Source organism: Pungitius pungitius, chromosome 8 (genome assembly GCF_949316345.1).
Source record: "Pungitius pungitius chromosome 8, fPunPun2.1, whole genome shotgun sequence".
In the NCBI taxonomy this organism is placed as follows: Eukaryota; Metazoa; Chordata; class Actinopteri; order Perciformes; family Gasterosteidae; genus Pungitius; species Pungitius pungitius.
This window is the reverse complement of record NC_084907.1, coordinates 13,381,664-13,396,149: the sequence shown is the minus strand read 5'-3', so window position 1 is coordinate 13,396,149 and position 14,486 is coordinate 13,381,664. Positions and strand designations below refer to the sequence as shown.

The window sequence follows — 14,486 nt, the reverse complement described above, 5'->3', positions numbered from 1 at the left end:
ATACCCACTTACCATATGAGCCAGTGATCGTAGTGTGAAGTCAGGGCCCACATTCTGACGAGAGCAGCTGCACTCCAGGCGTGGAGTTAAGGTCAAGACGATAAAACCTCACTAACGTCTGGGGAGAGGACCAGCCTGCCGCCACACAAACATCGTGCAGCGACACTTTATCCGACAAGAGGGCTTTAGAAGCCGCCATACCCCTGGTAGAATGGGCCCGGACAGCCAAAGGTGCGGGCTGGCTGGCCGATTCATAAGCAAGTGAGTTGGCCTCAACCACCCAATTGTCATCCTCTGTTTAGACACCAGGTCCCCAGTATTGGGTGGTCCGAAACATACGAACAGCTGTTCGGAACGTCTACACAGGGCGGTCCTGTGGACGTATGCGTCTAGAACCCTAACCGGGCAGAGAAGGCTTTGCTTGGTCCGACGTCAGAAAAGGAAGAGGTCAGAAGGCCTGCAGCACGATAGGCCCGACCGAACTGGACGGCGCCTTAGGAATATAGCCGGGGGAAGGAAGTAGAAACGCCTTTACCATGCTGGGTGCACATTCCAAGCACGAAGGAGCCACCGAGAGGGCTTGCAGATCTCCAATTCTCTTGATGGAAGAAATGGCAAGCAGGAAGATGGTCTTATGAGCCACATATTTTACTGTGACCTCTTTAATGGGCTCGAACGGAGCACCGGAGAGACCTTTTAGTACGATGGCCAGGTCCCGAGACGGTACACTTGTGTGGGCTGCTGGCCTCAGCCTCAGAGTGCCACGAACGAAGTGAGATGTCAGTGGGTGTCTCCCAAGAGAACGCCCATTCAGTGGGGCATGGGTCGCCGACAAGGCCGCCACGTATACTTTGAGCGTGGACGGGGATAAACCTGTGGAGAATCGTTCCTGCAGGAACTCCAGTACTGAAACCACCAGGCAGTTGACTGGGTCTAGTTGCCGTTCTCACACCAAGCGGTAAAGAGCCTCCACCTACCGGCGTACGCCTTCCTTGTAGCAGGAGCTCTGAAGTGGAGGATGGTCTCAACGACCTCGGTCGAGAGACCAGATTCTAAGCGGCGGGCCCCCTCCGAGGCCACGCCCATAGTCTCCATAGCTCCGGGCGGGGGTGAACGATGGACCCTGACGCCTGCTAAAGCAGGTCCACCCTGATCGGAATCTCCAAGGGAGGACCGACGAGGAGAGATATCAGGTCCGCAAACCCTACTTGGGCCGGCCAGTACGGGGCTACTAGCAGTAGACTGACATCGTCCTGACGGACCCTCTCCAGAACTTCTGGGAGCAGAGAAACTGGGGGGAAAGCGTACAGGCGTGACCTCAGCCAAGCCTGCACCATCCACCCCTAGCGGGGCGGGATGTGTCAGGGAGAACCACAGAGGACAGCATGTCATCTCTCTTGAAGCAAACAGGTCTACCTTGGCATGACCAATGTGTCTCCAAAGGAGCTCCACCACCTCGGGGTGGAGTCTCCAGTCTGCCCCCTGGTTTAGGTACCCTGGGATATATACTGCTCTCACTGAACGAAGCTTCCCGAGGGACCACAGGAGGATCTGGCGTGCCAGCTTGTATAGCTGCCGTGAGCACAGACCCCCCTGATGATTGATGTATGAAACTACCAATGAGATTTAGATAAAGGACTGCAAACATTTCTCCAGGCAGCATATGCTAAACCTTTCATTACTACACCAATGGGATACAATGTTATGATTTAGAGATGGATTGTTTTACAGTTTCCATCTCTTGTCCTGTGTTTCAAATTAATATATGTGTACTTGATTCAGGCTTGGCTTCTTCTACCTTTGTTTTCATTTCACAAAAATACAAAAAAGCAACCAGAGTTAGCTTTTGCCTTCAGGTGCCTGTCTAGAGTGTGAACCCCTCTTTCCGATGACCCGTGAAGGCAGCACACTTAAACGACAAATAAAGCGTGCTTCTGAAGACGATGAAATGGGCAGAGAGAAGTCCCTCCCTTTCGCCCGTGGATCGTGCTGGTCTTTTTCAATAGTCCAAAAAGAACATGAATGGTTGGTATTTAACATGAGTAAGCAACGAATCAAAGATGATGTGTCTTTTTCTGTATTATTTACGGGTAATTGTAACTATGTTGCCAGCTAAAATAGTTAACGAATACCTTAGCTGAAACAGCCAGCCTGCCTTCACAATATTTGGTCATTTTTTAATTTATTGTCGTGAAGACGATACGAAATACATTGAGATACATCTCAGTGATAATCGGTACTAATATAGGATCCCTCATGTCTCACAGAGACGTCGTAGTGGATGGCTACGTTTTTTGTCACGGAATACTTCTAAAGTCACTTAATTAATATTATTATTATATAGTACTTATTAACAACCATTGCTGATCGATATATACATCGCAGTGTGGTGTTGATAGTACTCTGGATATGCGGGTGCAAAACTTGGGCCGAGCGGATTACCATCTTTAATATTTCGCCTTCTTTGGTCTCCCAAGCGTTTCCGCTAGTGCCAGTTGCATGGAAGTCAGCTAGCAGCGTTAGCTCTACCTCGTAAACTAGTGCTTATGGGGACCAGTGTCCCAAGCATCTGGGTAATTTTGCCCTAAAGGCGTGTGTGGTTGGTTGGCCTTCGTAACCGCAGACGTTTCTTAGCTGGTGGCAACGTACGGCTCTTTAACCCAGAGGAAAAATAGAGACATATTGACATAGTAGCCATAGAGGGACGTTGTAGCTAACGGTGGCTAACGCTCACACTACTGCAACGCTCTAACGTTAGTCCCGCTTTAAGATTATTTGTTTCTGATATAATGGGGTCGACTGTCAAACGACGTGCTAAGACATGATCACATTTATCAAAGAACCAGGGAGCTGTCTGCCGTAAGAGTACCTTTAGCGTGTGTTCGCTTGTGTCGCTGATCGCTCTTTGATATTCGCTTACGTTACAACGCAGCGCTATTGTTTAGCTAACGTTTCTTCTCCGTGGAAGCAATATTTTCGTTAATTAAATCTAGCATTTAATAAATTGGGGGCAAAACTGTCCTCAGGTGCTTCTTGTTAGTTCGCGTTGACAAGGTGCGTGAAGGGCTGCACCTGAAGTCGCGTGTAATAAGCCGGTGTCCGCGCTGACGTTGCAGTCACAGACACGTTAATAACCTTCCCACATCCACATCGTCCTCCTCTTGTTTTGAGCAGGTGTCCAGCGGCCGCCGTCCCGACGAGCTAAACTCACACCTCTCATCGGGATGCCGCTGCAGACGAAATCTTAACCGGCTTCGGGAGGAACACAAATAAACCATCGTAACCATGGAGCCCACCGTCTCGGATGGAGCCCCTGTGGAAAAGGACTTGGAGGGACAATGCGAGGCGGAGGTCTCCTCTGAGGCAGCGGGACCAGCGCTGAAGCATCTGGAGCCTGTGGGCCCCCCAACAGCAGTCGAAGCCCGGGAAGCCTCCAGATCAGATCTGGTCAGGAGAACTCCCGACGAAGCAGAGGAGGCGGCTAAGGTCGCTGGAGATGAGCCTCCTGTGGACTGGTTTGAGCCGCTCGAGGACGATGACTATGACGAGGAAAGCCTGGCCGGAGAAAGTGAGAGGAGTGAGAGCGTGGCGGGCAGCGAGACGGTCTCCAAAAGGGTTTACAAGTAGGTGTCCCTCAAACCTCCACCTGCAGTCTGATGATGAGCAGCAGTCTCTTTGGATTAGATTATGGCCAGGTGTAACCCTCATTCACTCTGTCACTGTAGAGTTGACATTAGTAGTGCCCATGTGCTTAGATGATGTGTGGCATACATGTATGTGTATTTATACATAAATTAGTGTATGTATTTTATTACATGTCATTTATCTGACTCTTTTATCCAATGCGACTTATATGGCCTTTTAACCCATGGTTTTTGTACATTTTGCCGTGTCTTGCTCAGGGACACTTTGACGTGGCACATGGAGAAGCACAGTTTATCTATTTTATATATATATATGTGTATATATATTCAGAAAGATATGTTGTGTGATACATTGCACAACATGTTTTTCTGATTTAATTCTAATCTTCTTTTATATTCAGGTTTCAAAGGCCTTGCCGAAAGCGATCCCATCCTGATGAAGGATGGGATGAATGGCCAATACTTGGAGATGGTTGGAAACGCAAAGAAGTTGTCCGGCGCTCTGGATCTAGCATTGGACAGAAGGATGTATATTACCTTAGGTAAATACTGCCTAGTCGAAATGTCAACCCGCTCAAAGTTGTTTTAAAATCATGGCGCCAAACCATCTTGTGGGTTTACTCTGTGGTCAAAATATAATGAGTATTTCTCTGACCTGAAAATAAATTGTGCCCGAATTCTCATGCTTCGTGTGAGAATGTGCTGCTTTTTCTCTTTTATGATTATAGTTTGAATCTTACATAATCATCAGTTTCACAGTGTCACACGGTTTTGTTGTTTTACATTTCATAGAATACACCATGGATGATACAGAATAATAATACATGGATTAATCAACAAATGGTCATTACTAGCTGCAACCCTAATCAACTTTTAAAAAGGGTATTATTCTGATTTTAGTCATTTTAGAAGCAGAAGCATGGGACTGACCAAAGAACGTTTTCATTGTCAGTGGCTGCCATCCAGATCTTTGCCGTTGTAATGTATTTCTTTGTTAACAGTCCGCGGGGGGATCGAGTGAGAAGTCGAGTGGAGCTGATTTCATTGCTGGTTGGACAGCAGGACATGTCAACCTTTGACTACAAGTCTGGAAAGTTCTACGAGGGCGAAGTGCAACCCGTAAGAATTCGACACAGAGCAAAGGTATGGGCCTTTTTCAACGCTTAAAACATTTAAAGACGTGCACTTAAGTGTTTGTTTCACAATTGGTGTCCTCTCCTTTCTCATCCATTAGAGAAAAATCCGTGAGCGTTCTTCCTCAGAGTCCAGCTGGATGGAGAGAGGAGATGGGGCCGACACTCCCGACTCCCAACACATGCCCACCAACCCCAGTCTGGGGCCCAAAATCCACCACTCCAACCCAACAAATCTCTCCTTGCACAGTACAATAGGAATTCCCAACAAAGGCTCACTCAACGTAGATGCACCTGCTCAAGATAGAATTAAACTTCCCCTTCCCTCGTCGTCCTCTAGAGCACTCCTGCTCCCCTCCATCAACGGAGAAGTGGGGTCAGAGGACAGCACGCTGTTAGTCCATTATTACTTAAGTTCACATATTCATCATTGAACTGCTGATGTAATTATCAATACACTTCAAGTCTAAACAGCTTGTTTGTGTGGTGTTGCATTGAACATATTATTTCCATGCTCCCCTGAAGGGTCTGTGCCAGATGTGGAGTTTCCTTCACGGGCACGTGGTATGACAAACAAAGGAAGAGGCCCTGCTGTCCCAACTGTTGGGGTGAGCCAGATTATTTTTGTGTCATGATTCTGAGGAAAATTCAGCATTTGAAATGGTGAAATAAATCGTGGAATTGAGGCAGAGCACTGATCCAATTTATTTATTTCAACAGCCTCGAAGTCAAAAGAGCATCCACTGGTTCGTTTCAGAAAGGTAATACCTTTTGTTAATAGGCAAGTTCTGCAAACGGACTGGTTGTGTAACATTTCTATCTGGCAAAAAACTGAGGAAATAAATGTCCTTAATTATGCGACACTCTGTTCCAGAATTAGAATAGTGCGGAAAATGGGCAAACAAATAGCAATTGACATTGAGTAAACAACACCCCCCTCCCTATTTTTCCTTAGTGGATTCCCTGTGGGCAGTGCGTGGGATGCCACAACACAGCGAACTGTGGACAGTGTGCCAACTGTAAGCACGGACTGCAGAGCCCAGAATCCAAGAAACGCTTGTGTCGGAAACGCAAATGTATATGTCCCATCCGCAAGGTAAGCTGCTGGCCACGCCCCCTTTTCTCTTTATTTGGATGCTTGGTTGTCTATGTTTTGCGTTGATGCCTTTTGCTCCACCAGGGCCCTGGAGGTGGATGCTTTATGCCGCAGAAGCCCTCTAATGACATTCCTGACATGTATGAGGACAGCATGAGTTTACAGGTAATAATCAACTGATAAGTACATATTTACAAGCGATAAGATCCAAGAGCTCTTTGAACAAACCATGGGTTTTCGGTCAGCCTTTTTTCAGTTACCGTAATTTACGGACTATAGAGCAAACCTGAATATAAGCCGCACCACCTAAATTTAGAAGAAAAAAAATCTGTACATATATAAGCCGCACCGGTTTATAAGCCAAAGGTGCCTACATTGTAACATGAGATAATTACACAGAAGTCCCCAAGGACAATAACCGAGGAGTCCGCTCCACACGCCGTATCAGGTCGAGTGTAACCCTCCTGAATGAAGCAAACTCACGGGGGGTTTGCAGTTAATGATGAAGGATTCCACATCAGGAGAACACTGTTGTAGGATCACTGTTACATGTTGCACCAGCTGCTGTTGGAGTAGAAGGTATCGATCCACAGAGCCAGGTCTCCGTGAGGCACAACACGGAGGACGTAGAAAAGTCTCTGTCTGTCCTCACCAGCAGCTGAAGTTGGTCCAGTTTGTTGCTCAGTGACACGTTGGAGAGAAAGATGGCCGACAGCGGTGTGCGAGAACCAACGAGCCGAGAGACGGATCCCTTGACAGGGTTCATAAGAGGAGAACATACATTTTACATATTTTCTGCTGTATATTGGGGTCCTCAAGTTGGGGACATCTGCTTTTATTTCCTCTGAAAACTTTTGTCATCTTTTTACATTGAGTAAGTTCTTCACATTGCCCTCTACAACGTCTGTTTCCTTCTCCGGCAGTCTGGTTTCCCGTAGCTTGAATGCTAAATCATATGCATTCCTACGTCTATTTTCCATGAAGAGTATTTGAATATGATGCGCAAAATGATCTTGCTCCCCTAAAAACTGATACATTAGCCGCACCGTTGTATAAGCCGCAGGGTTCAAAGAAGTTTATCGGTATTTACCATATTCCAAATTGTCCACAATATAGGTTGTAGTAATAGTAATAATAAAAGTAATAAAAGTAATAATTCTTTCATTGAAATCTAACATTTATTTCCATTTTACAGAGTGAAGTTACAGACTCACAGGTACGTTTTTCTTTTAATAAATCTTGTTTAAGAGAACACATTTTCTATCTCTATTTTTGAGAATGAATAACACTGCAACATATTTTACTGATGATTTTTATTTCACACAGCACCCAAGTCTCAAGAGCAGCGACACCGAGAACTTCTCAGTCAACGTGGACATGGACGATGACGACGACATGTCAACTGACGATGATGATGATGTGAGCCTTTTTGGGTTTAAACCACACTCCCAATAGCAGGAAGTTGTGAATGCCTAAAGTGAGAAATTACAACAAAATGATCTATTTTGTAAAAGGAACATCTCAAAGGACATATTCAGTATGTTTTCCGTTTGTATTGTCGATTTGGTCATAGTGAGAATGTGGCTAGACATAAAGCATCGACGGGGGTTAAAGGTGAATCCAGTAGTACACTTTCTAAGTCTTATCCAAATGTAGCTCAAATTTTAATGTTATTGATAAAACAATGGCTGAAGAACACCAATGTGTCCTGGGACTTCTGCTCATGAAGGAACTAATCTAATGGAGATGTGACATTATTTATTATAGTTTTAACTCTAGAAAGTCAAAGCAAAGTAGGTGTATAAAACAACTTTCTGTCATTAAGGAATGTTTTTGGAATAATGTTATGATCACTAATGCCTTGCAACCAGGTGTGTATGTGCATATTTGAGGGAAAGGAAATGATCCATGTGGAAAAGTTTTGGGTTCACCAGGGTTGTGTGTATTTTGTCAAATCCAATTTCCTCTGTTATGCTGTGTTGCTCCCCAGTGTTGAAGTAATTACATGAACAAAGCGCTTCTTTACTTTCAAGTGGCATAAGAAGCGGAAGCGGCGATCCTGTGGAGAATGCAAAGCCTGTCTCTGCAGGAAAGACTGCGGCACGTGCGACTTCTGTGTAGACAAACCCAAGTTCGGAGGCAGCAACAAGAAGAGGCAGAAGTGCAGACTACGGCAGTGTCAGAGACAGGCAATGGTGGGGCTTCATTTTGGTTTTGCTAATTAGTTTTCTTTTTTCTCGCAGTAAGGATGTTAAACAGTGTTGGTTCTTAAATACCTCTGCGACATTTGGCAGAGACATTTGCTGCCGTTCCAAATGGGACATGGTGACCACGGGCCAGACAGCCATTTGCTGCCGGGCAGGCCTAGGCCTCACTACACATACAGCCGGAAGTCAGTATTAAAGAGAAATAGAGGATCACAGTATGAGTTGGACTTCACCGACAATGAAGAAGACGACTGTAACTTAAAACCAGTGAGTTGTCAATTTCTTTATTTCAGCATAAATTCAAATTCAAAATTTCAAACAAAAATTCAAACAATTCAAATTGTTGGGGTATTTTTCTTACTTTGCTTCTTTTTCTCTGTTGTAGATTAACTGGAACTCTGCGCCAGCTAGTGGTAGCAAATATTTCTATGGATTGGATGTAAGGAACCTTCCCCCATCTTCGCAGGTTTGAGAATGGGTAGTAGTCTGTGCTTTTCTTATGTCATACTGATCTCACCAAACCAAATGTCAACTTTTTTCTTCCAGCAGTTGAGTTCAGTGGATTTCACACTTTTGAATGGCCTCGCTGACAGAGTTCCTCACATCAGCAGCAATCACAACTCTGAACTAGTATGTTTACTTCCTTCCTCCTGCATTTTCCTCCATTAGACCAAAGATGCATGTGATTGGTCGTATTGTGCCGATGTTCCTTTCTAAGTTCAGGAGCCTTTTGCTTCAGACGTTCCGCAACTCTTTTAGAGATAGTGGCTTGTTGTGGCCATGACTTCCTGTTGACACTTTCCCTCACATGCTTTTGGCACCTTGTCCATTTCCCCATGTTTCTGTTGTGAATCCACGTCTGCTTCCCGCTTCTTTTTAAAAACCTTTTTTGATGAATCCCTTTGCAACAGCATGCCTTTGTGGATGGATATCTTTCCTTTGTCCCTTTTGTCTCTCGCGGGTCTGTCAATGTGAAGGTACATATGTCCATTTGGTAGGACATGTCTTTAGTTGAACTACACAGGTTACATATAGCCGTGTTCCGTCCTATACCGGGGGGGGGGGCACCCCGGCCCCCCAAGAAAGTCTGGGATGTTTTTTCCTGTGGCAGTTCCGCCCCAAACGACTTTACCCTTTCCTTCAAAAAATGGATGTGATGAACGACTGAGAGTTCACTGTCGTTGTGTTTAACCCTCATCGACTCAGGACCCGCTGAGCAGATGGGACGCCGCTAAATCACATCCAAGCAGAAATAGTCGTAGGCGTGTTCAAGAAATGGACGACAGCGACGACGATGACGACGATGATGACGACGATGGGGAGGAGGCGGAAGAAGATGAAGAGGAGGAGGTGCCCATGGTAACGGTCCTGCTTAATTTCTAATTGTTGAAATATACATAATATACACAGCTATACATATATAGATGGATATATCTGCCCATACGAATGCCTGTTGTGGCTCTCTGCAGATCACACAGATCTTCAGTTTGGCTGAGACGCCGTCCGGCAGCGGTGACGACGTAGAAAGCCAGCTGACGAAGCTGCTGCAGTCACTGCGCTCCTCCGCCATGCCGATGTTGTGGTACGCCATCATGGTGGAGGGCCCGCAGCTGCAACTCGTCCAGTGTTCCAAGCAGTCGAGCCTGAGCGACACCATAGTGCTGATCGACCCGGGCTTCTGCTATCAAGTCACCGTCCAAAAGCAGCCGCTGCTGCCCACCCACCCCCTGTACGACCGGTACCCGGCGCGCCTGACCTCTGTGACGGAGGTGGTGGACCTGCTGCTGGGCCTGGAGGAGTACGTTGTGTGCCAGGGACTGCCGCCCCGGGAGCCACTCTCTAAAAGGAACCCTATCATACTGGAGCGGGCGTCAACGTGTGATTTCTTAGTGAAGAGGAAGGTGAGCGTCTGTACGAACTGCAGAGCGCTGCAGGGACTTTAACTCCAGCAGTACCCCGAAGAAGATCCACGACTACAGTGGAGACCACCGATTCTCTGGTGCTATTTTCTTCTTTTTGTTTCTGATGATTTTTTTGGTGATGATTTTTATATTTATGCACATGAGGACATTTGACAGATTTACCTCTGGACTGTAATAGTATTATTTGAAGAATCACCAAAGGCATTCCAGGAGCTGGGACATTATGGTCCACCTGGGTTTCTTTTTAGATGTCGGCCGTCATGTCATTTTAGGGCTGTTTTTCAAGACTGTTTGGGGTCAGACACTGAAATCCTTTTTAGCTCTGTTGGGTTAGTAGGAATCAATGACCCGTACCATTATTACACTTTTTGATAGTCTTTTAACACCAAATGTTGTCTCTCAGCTCAAAAATTCCTCTCTGTATTCCCCGCTCATTTTTTCACCAGCAGCAACAACACTGTTTGTCATGTGTACCATAAGTCTTTTGAACAAAATAAGTTATGTGCATCTCGTACTCCCTATTCTTATTTTTTAAATAGTAAATTATATTGTGATCACTACATCAGTTGCAGTTACTTTCTTGATGTTTCTTACAAGCTTGCTTGATTTCTATGTTTTGTTGCAATCCACTCCGTTAACTGGAGCCGACCCGTCCTCTGATGTAGGAACCTTGGATGCAGCAGTGGGCCCTGATACCCACTTGAATGGTTTCATTTCATTACATGTCATTTAGCTGACGCTTTTATCCAAAGCGACTTACAATAAGTGCATTTCCACATAGAGATAGAAACTCAGAAGAACAAGTAACAAGAAAGTACATTTTTCATCAAATAAGCAGTTTCAAAACATGTTATAGAAAAGTGCCATTATAAGTACAATTTAAGTGCTACCATTTGTTAGTGCTACGGTTTGCTAGTGTTTTAGTCAAGGTAGAGTCTAAAGAGGTGTGTCTTGAGTTTTCGGTGGAAGATGTAGAGGCTCTATGCAGTCCTGATGTCATCAGAGAGCTCATTCCACCATCTGGGAGCCAGGACAGCAAAGAGTCGCGATCTCGCCGAGTGCTTTTCTCTCAGTGAGGGAGGAACAAGCAGCTTGGCAGATGCAGATCGGAGTGTGTGGGTTGGGATGTAGGGTTTCACCATGTCCTGGATGTAGACTGGTCCCGATCCATTCACAGCATGGTACGTGAGTACCAATGTTTTGAACTGGATGCGGGCAGCCACTGGTAACCAGTGAAGAGAACGGAGAAGTGGTGTGGTGTGGGAGTATTTCGGAAGGTTTCTCTTCCATCAACCTTGATCAAAATGACTTCTACAATTTTGAAATCCAATTCTTCCACTTGTCTCTTAGATCCGATTGCAACTAAGCTGCTTAAGGAAGTTTTTCCGTTAATTAGCACATCCCTACTGGATATTATGAATCTGTCTTTGTTGACAGGACATGTACCACAGTCCTTCAAGGTTGCTGTAATTAAACCTCTTCTTAAGAAACCTACTCTAGCTCCAGAGGCTAACAACAGACCTATCTCTAATCTTCCCTTCCTCGCTAAGATCCTTGAGAAATCTGTCACTAATCAATTATGTGACTTTCTACAAAAACAATGGTTTGTTCAAGGATTTCCACTCAGGATTTTTAGTGCATCATAGCAGAGAAACGGCACTGGTGAAAATTACAAATGATCTTCTACTTGCATCGGACCAAGTACTTGTCTCTCTTTTCTTGTCTTGCTGGACCTCAGTGCAGCATTTGACACCATTGATCACTGTATCCTGCTGCAGAGACTTGAACACTTGATTGGCATCAAAGGAACTGCACTCAGCTGGTTTAAAACTTATTTATCGGATCGATCCCAGTTTGTGTTTGTGAACGGTGAATCCTCGAGGACCACCAATGTTGGTCACGGCGTCCCACAAGGTTCTGTGCTTGGACCGATTTTATTTACCCTGTAAATGCTTCCTTTGGGCGACGTTATCAGAAAACACTGCATAAACTTCCATTGTTATGCAGACGATACTCAACTGTATCTATCAACCAAGCCAGAAGACACCAACCAGCTTGTTCGACTTCAGGATTGTCTTGGAGACATCAAAACTTGGATGACCTGCAACTTCCTGATGCTAAACTCGGAAAAACTGAAGTTATCATGATAGGCCCAGAGTGCCTTCGAAGTCAACTGTTAGTGGTACAGTCTCTATGGATGGAATTGCTCTGGTACCCAACAGCACCGTCAGAAATCTTGGAGTTCTCTTCGACCAGGATATATCCTTCAACTCTCATAAAGAAGACTTCAAGAACTGCCTTTTTTCATCTACGTAATATATCGAAAATCAGGAACTTCCTGTCTCAAAGTGATGCAGAAAAACTAGTTCATGCATTTGTTACTTCTAGACTGGATTACTGTAATTCATTGTTATCAGGCTGCTCTTGTAAATCGCTTAAACTTCTCCAGTTGATTCAGAATGCTGCAGCACATGTTAGGACGAATCAAGAATAGAATATAAGGTACTTCTCCTCACCTACAAGGCACTTGCTGGTGAGGCACTGTCTTATTTTAAAGAGCTTGTTACACCGTGTTGTCCTACAAGGCATCTGCGCTCCATAGATGCTGGGCTACTTGTGGTTCCTAGAGTTTTTAAAAGTAGGATGTGGGCCAGAACCTTTAGTTATCAAGTTATCTCCTTCCACAATCATCCATATTTTATTAATGTACATCACTAATTCAGCTTCTTTCCGGGAGTTCTTTGTGCTTTCTCGCCTAGCAGGTCTCCATGGATCATAGTTCCGTGCGGACCCTGGTTCTGACTCCTGGTATGGCTCTGCTGACACCTGCTGCTGCCATCATCATTACTTTAAATATGATTCATATTACTGTCATCATAAACCAACATCTTTCTGCTCTCCCTCCCCACAGAAGCCTCTGTGGGTGGTGGTTCTATCTGATGGTGGTTGTCCCTGCAGTGGTCCTGTCGTACACTTGTTCTGCTACTTGCAATTACTTGTATCATTTCTGTTAGAGAATTTTAATGTATTGTACATCTTTTACATTGTTCATTCTGTACACATGACATCCATTGCAGTCTGTCCATCCCGGGAGAGGGATCCCTCCTCTGACGTTCTCCCTGAGGTTTCTTCCCTTTTTTCCCCATTGAAGGTTTGATATTTTGGGGAGTTTTTCCGTGTGCCGATGTGAGGGTTTCGGGACAGAGGATGTTGCATGTGTACAGACTGTAAAGCCCTCGGCAAATTTGAAATTTGCGATTTTGGGCTATACAAAATAAAATGAATTGAATTGAACTGACCAATATAATATTAAACGCTTAGTTATTAGCGACGGACACAATTTAATTATTGTCTTATTGTTATTATCACTTATTGTATAGACTATAACCAGTTTAACATATACAAATAACATATGAAAAGCACAAATCATGAATTATATCAGAATATGCAATGTCATGATGAGCTCGATGGGAGAAGCTTCCCGGACACTAAATGTTACTTTAACATTGCAGCTTTATATTAAAGAAGAAAAGGGATGGCCGTGGAGAGGTGTCCCTGAGCAACTCAGCCCCAAACTGCTCCCTGGGCAAAAATGCAAAAAAACATGGGTTCAAAATGTCATATGTCATTTTGGATAAAAGCATCAGCTAAATGACGTGTAATATAAAAATACTAGATCTAAATTAGTATTTGCCAGAAGACTACTGCGGGAATTGTGAAGTCAAAAGAACAAATACCTCTTAGCCAATACTTTTTTCTATTTTTTGATCTATTAATAAATTGGTTAGTTCGATATCAGACATAATGTCTATGTAAATCATTCAGAGCAACCCTATCGAGGGCAGTGGCGCTGTTCTATTTTGTCTTTTACGTTTGCTATGGAATGCACATTTTACAACTAGCTTTTAAATTCTCCTGCTCACTATAGTGAGTAAAAATCTCACAATTATGTCAAAGGTCATGAAGCCACATCAGGATCTTTCCCACATTTATCATCAAATAAGAGCTGGATGTTTTTAATTTAACATCTGTAATATGCTGAAACGTAATATGGATATTAAAGAACCTCCTCTGGAATGTTTTCCAACATGACAGCCTCCAATGAAATTATGTCATAGAATTATCGTAAATTTCTTTATTTCTTCCCCTCTGCTGCACATTTTTTAATTTTTGGCTGAAGAATTCCTTAAATGGGACCTTAAATCAAACCCTATTTAGGGAACGGATGCTCTGTGGATGACCACAGCTTCATGGCACATGTAGCTATTGAAGCCCTGTTTGTGGGGTGTAAGGTGTGATCATATTTCTCAGAGAGGTTAGCTCATTGCTTGAGTTATTGGTTCTGTTATTAGACATTGCTCCATTGCTCAAGAGACTTCGATTTGTGGTCCATTAAGGTCCGTTATAGTTGAGGCTCAGCAGTTTAGGTCATTTAAAGCCGCTTGTTACGGACCATTGACGTTCGCCATCCATCAGTGTTTTTC

At 44.4% G+C, this 14,486-nt stretch overlaps 1 protein-coding gene across 6 annotated transcripts; it reads left to right on the top strand.

Moving 5' to 3' along the window:
* Positions 1-2,449: 2,449 nt before the first annotated feature.
* mbd1b (methyl-CpG binding domain protein 1b) lies at positions 2,450-10,562 on the top strand. 6 transcript variants are annotated; one of them, XM_062563979.1, is made up of 17 exons: positions 2,451-2,590; positions 3,175-3,623; positions 4,046-4,186; positions 4,646-4,787; positions 4,879-5,171; positions 5,303-5,385; positions 5,498-5,538; positions 5,733-5,873; positions 5,958-6,038; positions 7,069-7,089; positions 7,200-7,292; positions 7,907-8,068; positions 8,168-8,347; positions 8,466-8,519; positions 8,630-8,710; positions 9,287-9,439; positions 9,550-10,562. In XM_062563979.1, the coding sequence occupies exons 2-17, from the start codon at positions 3,286-3,288 to the stop codon at positions 10,021-10,023; spliced, it is 2,478 nt and encodes an 825-aa protein (XP_062419963.1). In that variant the 5' UTR covers positions 2,451-2,590; positions 3,175-3,285; the 3' UTR covers positions 10,024-10,562. The 6 variants fall into 6 exon arrangements, with proteins under 6 accessions (XP_062419964.1, XP_062419963.1, XP_062419962.1 ...); XM_062563978.1 differs by having other exon boundaries at positions 8,627-8,710; XM_062563977.1 differs by having other exon boundaries at positions 8,466-8,546.
* The last annotated feature ends 3,924 nt before the right edge of the window (positions 10,563-14,486 follow it).

Coding starts and splice junctions, on each gene's coding strand:
- mbd1b (XM_062563975.1), top strand. CDS start 3,286: ATGGAGCCCACCGTCTCGGATGGAGCCCCTGTGGAAAAGGACTTGGAG. Junction 3,624..4,045: donor GTCTCCAAAAGGGTTTACAA/GTAGGTGTCCCT, acceptor TTTTATATTCAG/GTTTCAAAGGCCTTGCCGAA. Junction 7,293..7,906: donor CAACTGACGATGATGATGAT/GTGAGCCTTTTT, acceptor TTTACTTTCAAG/TGGCATAAGAAGCGGAAGCG.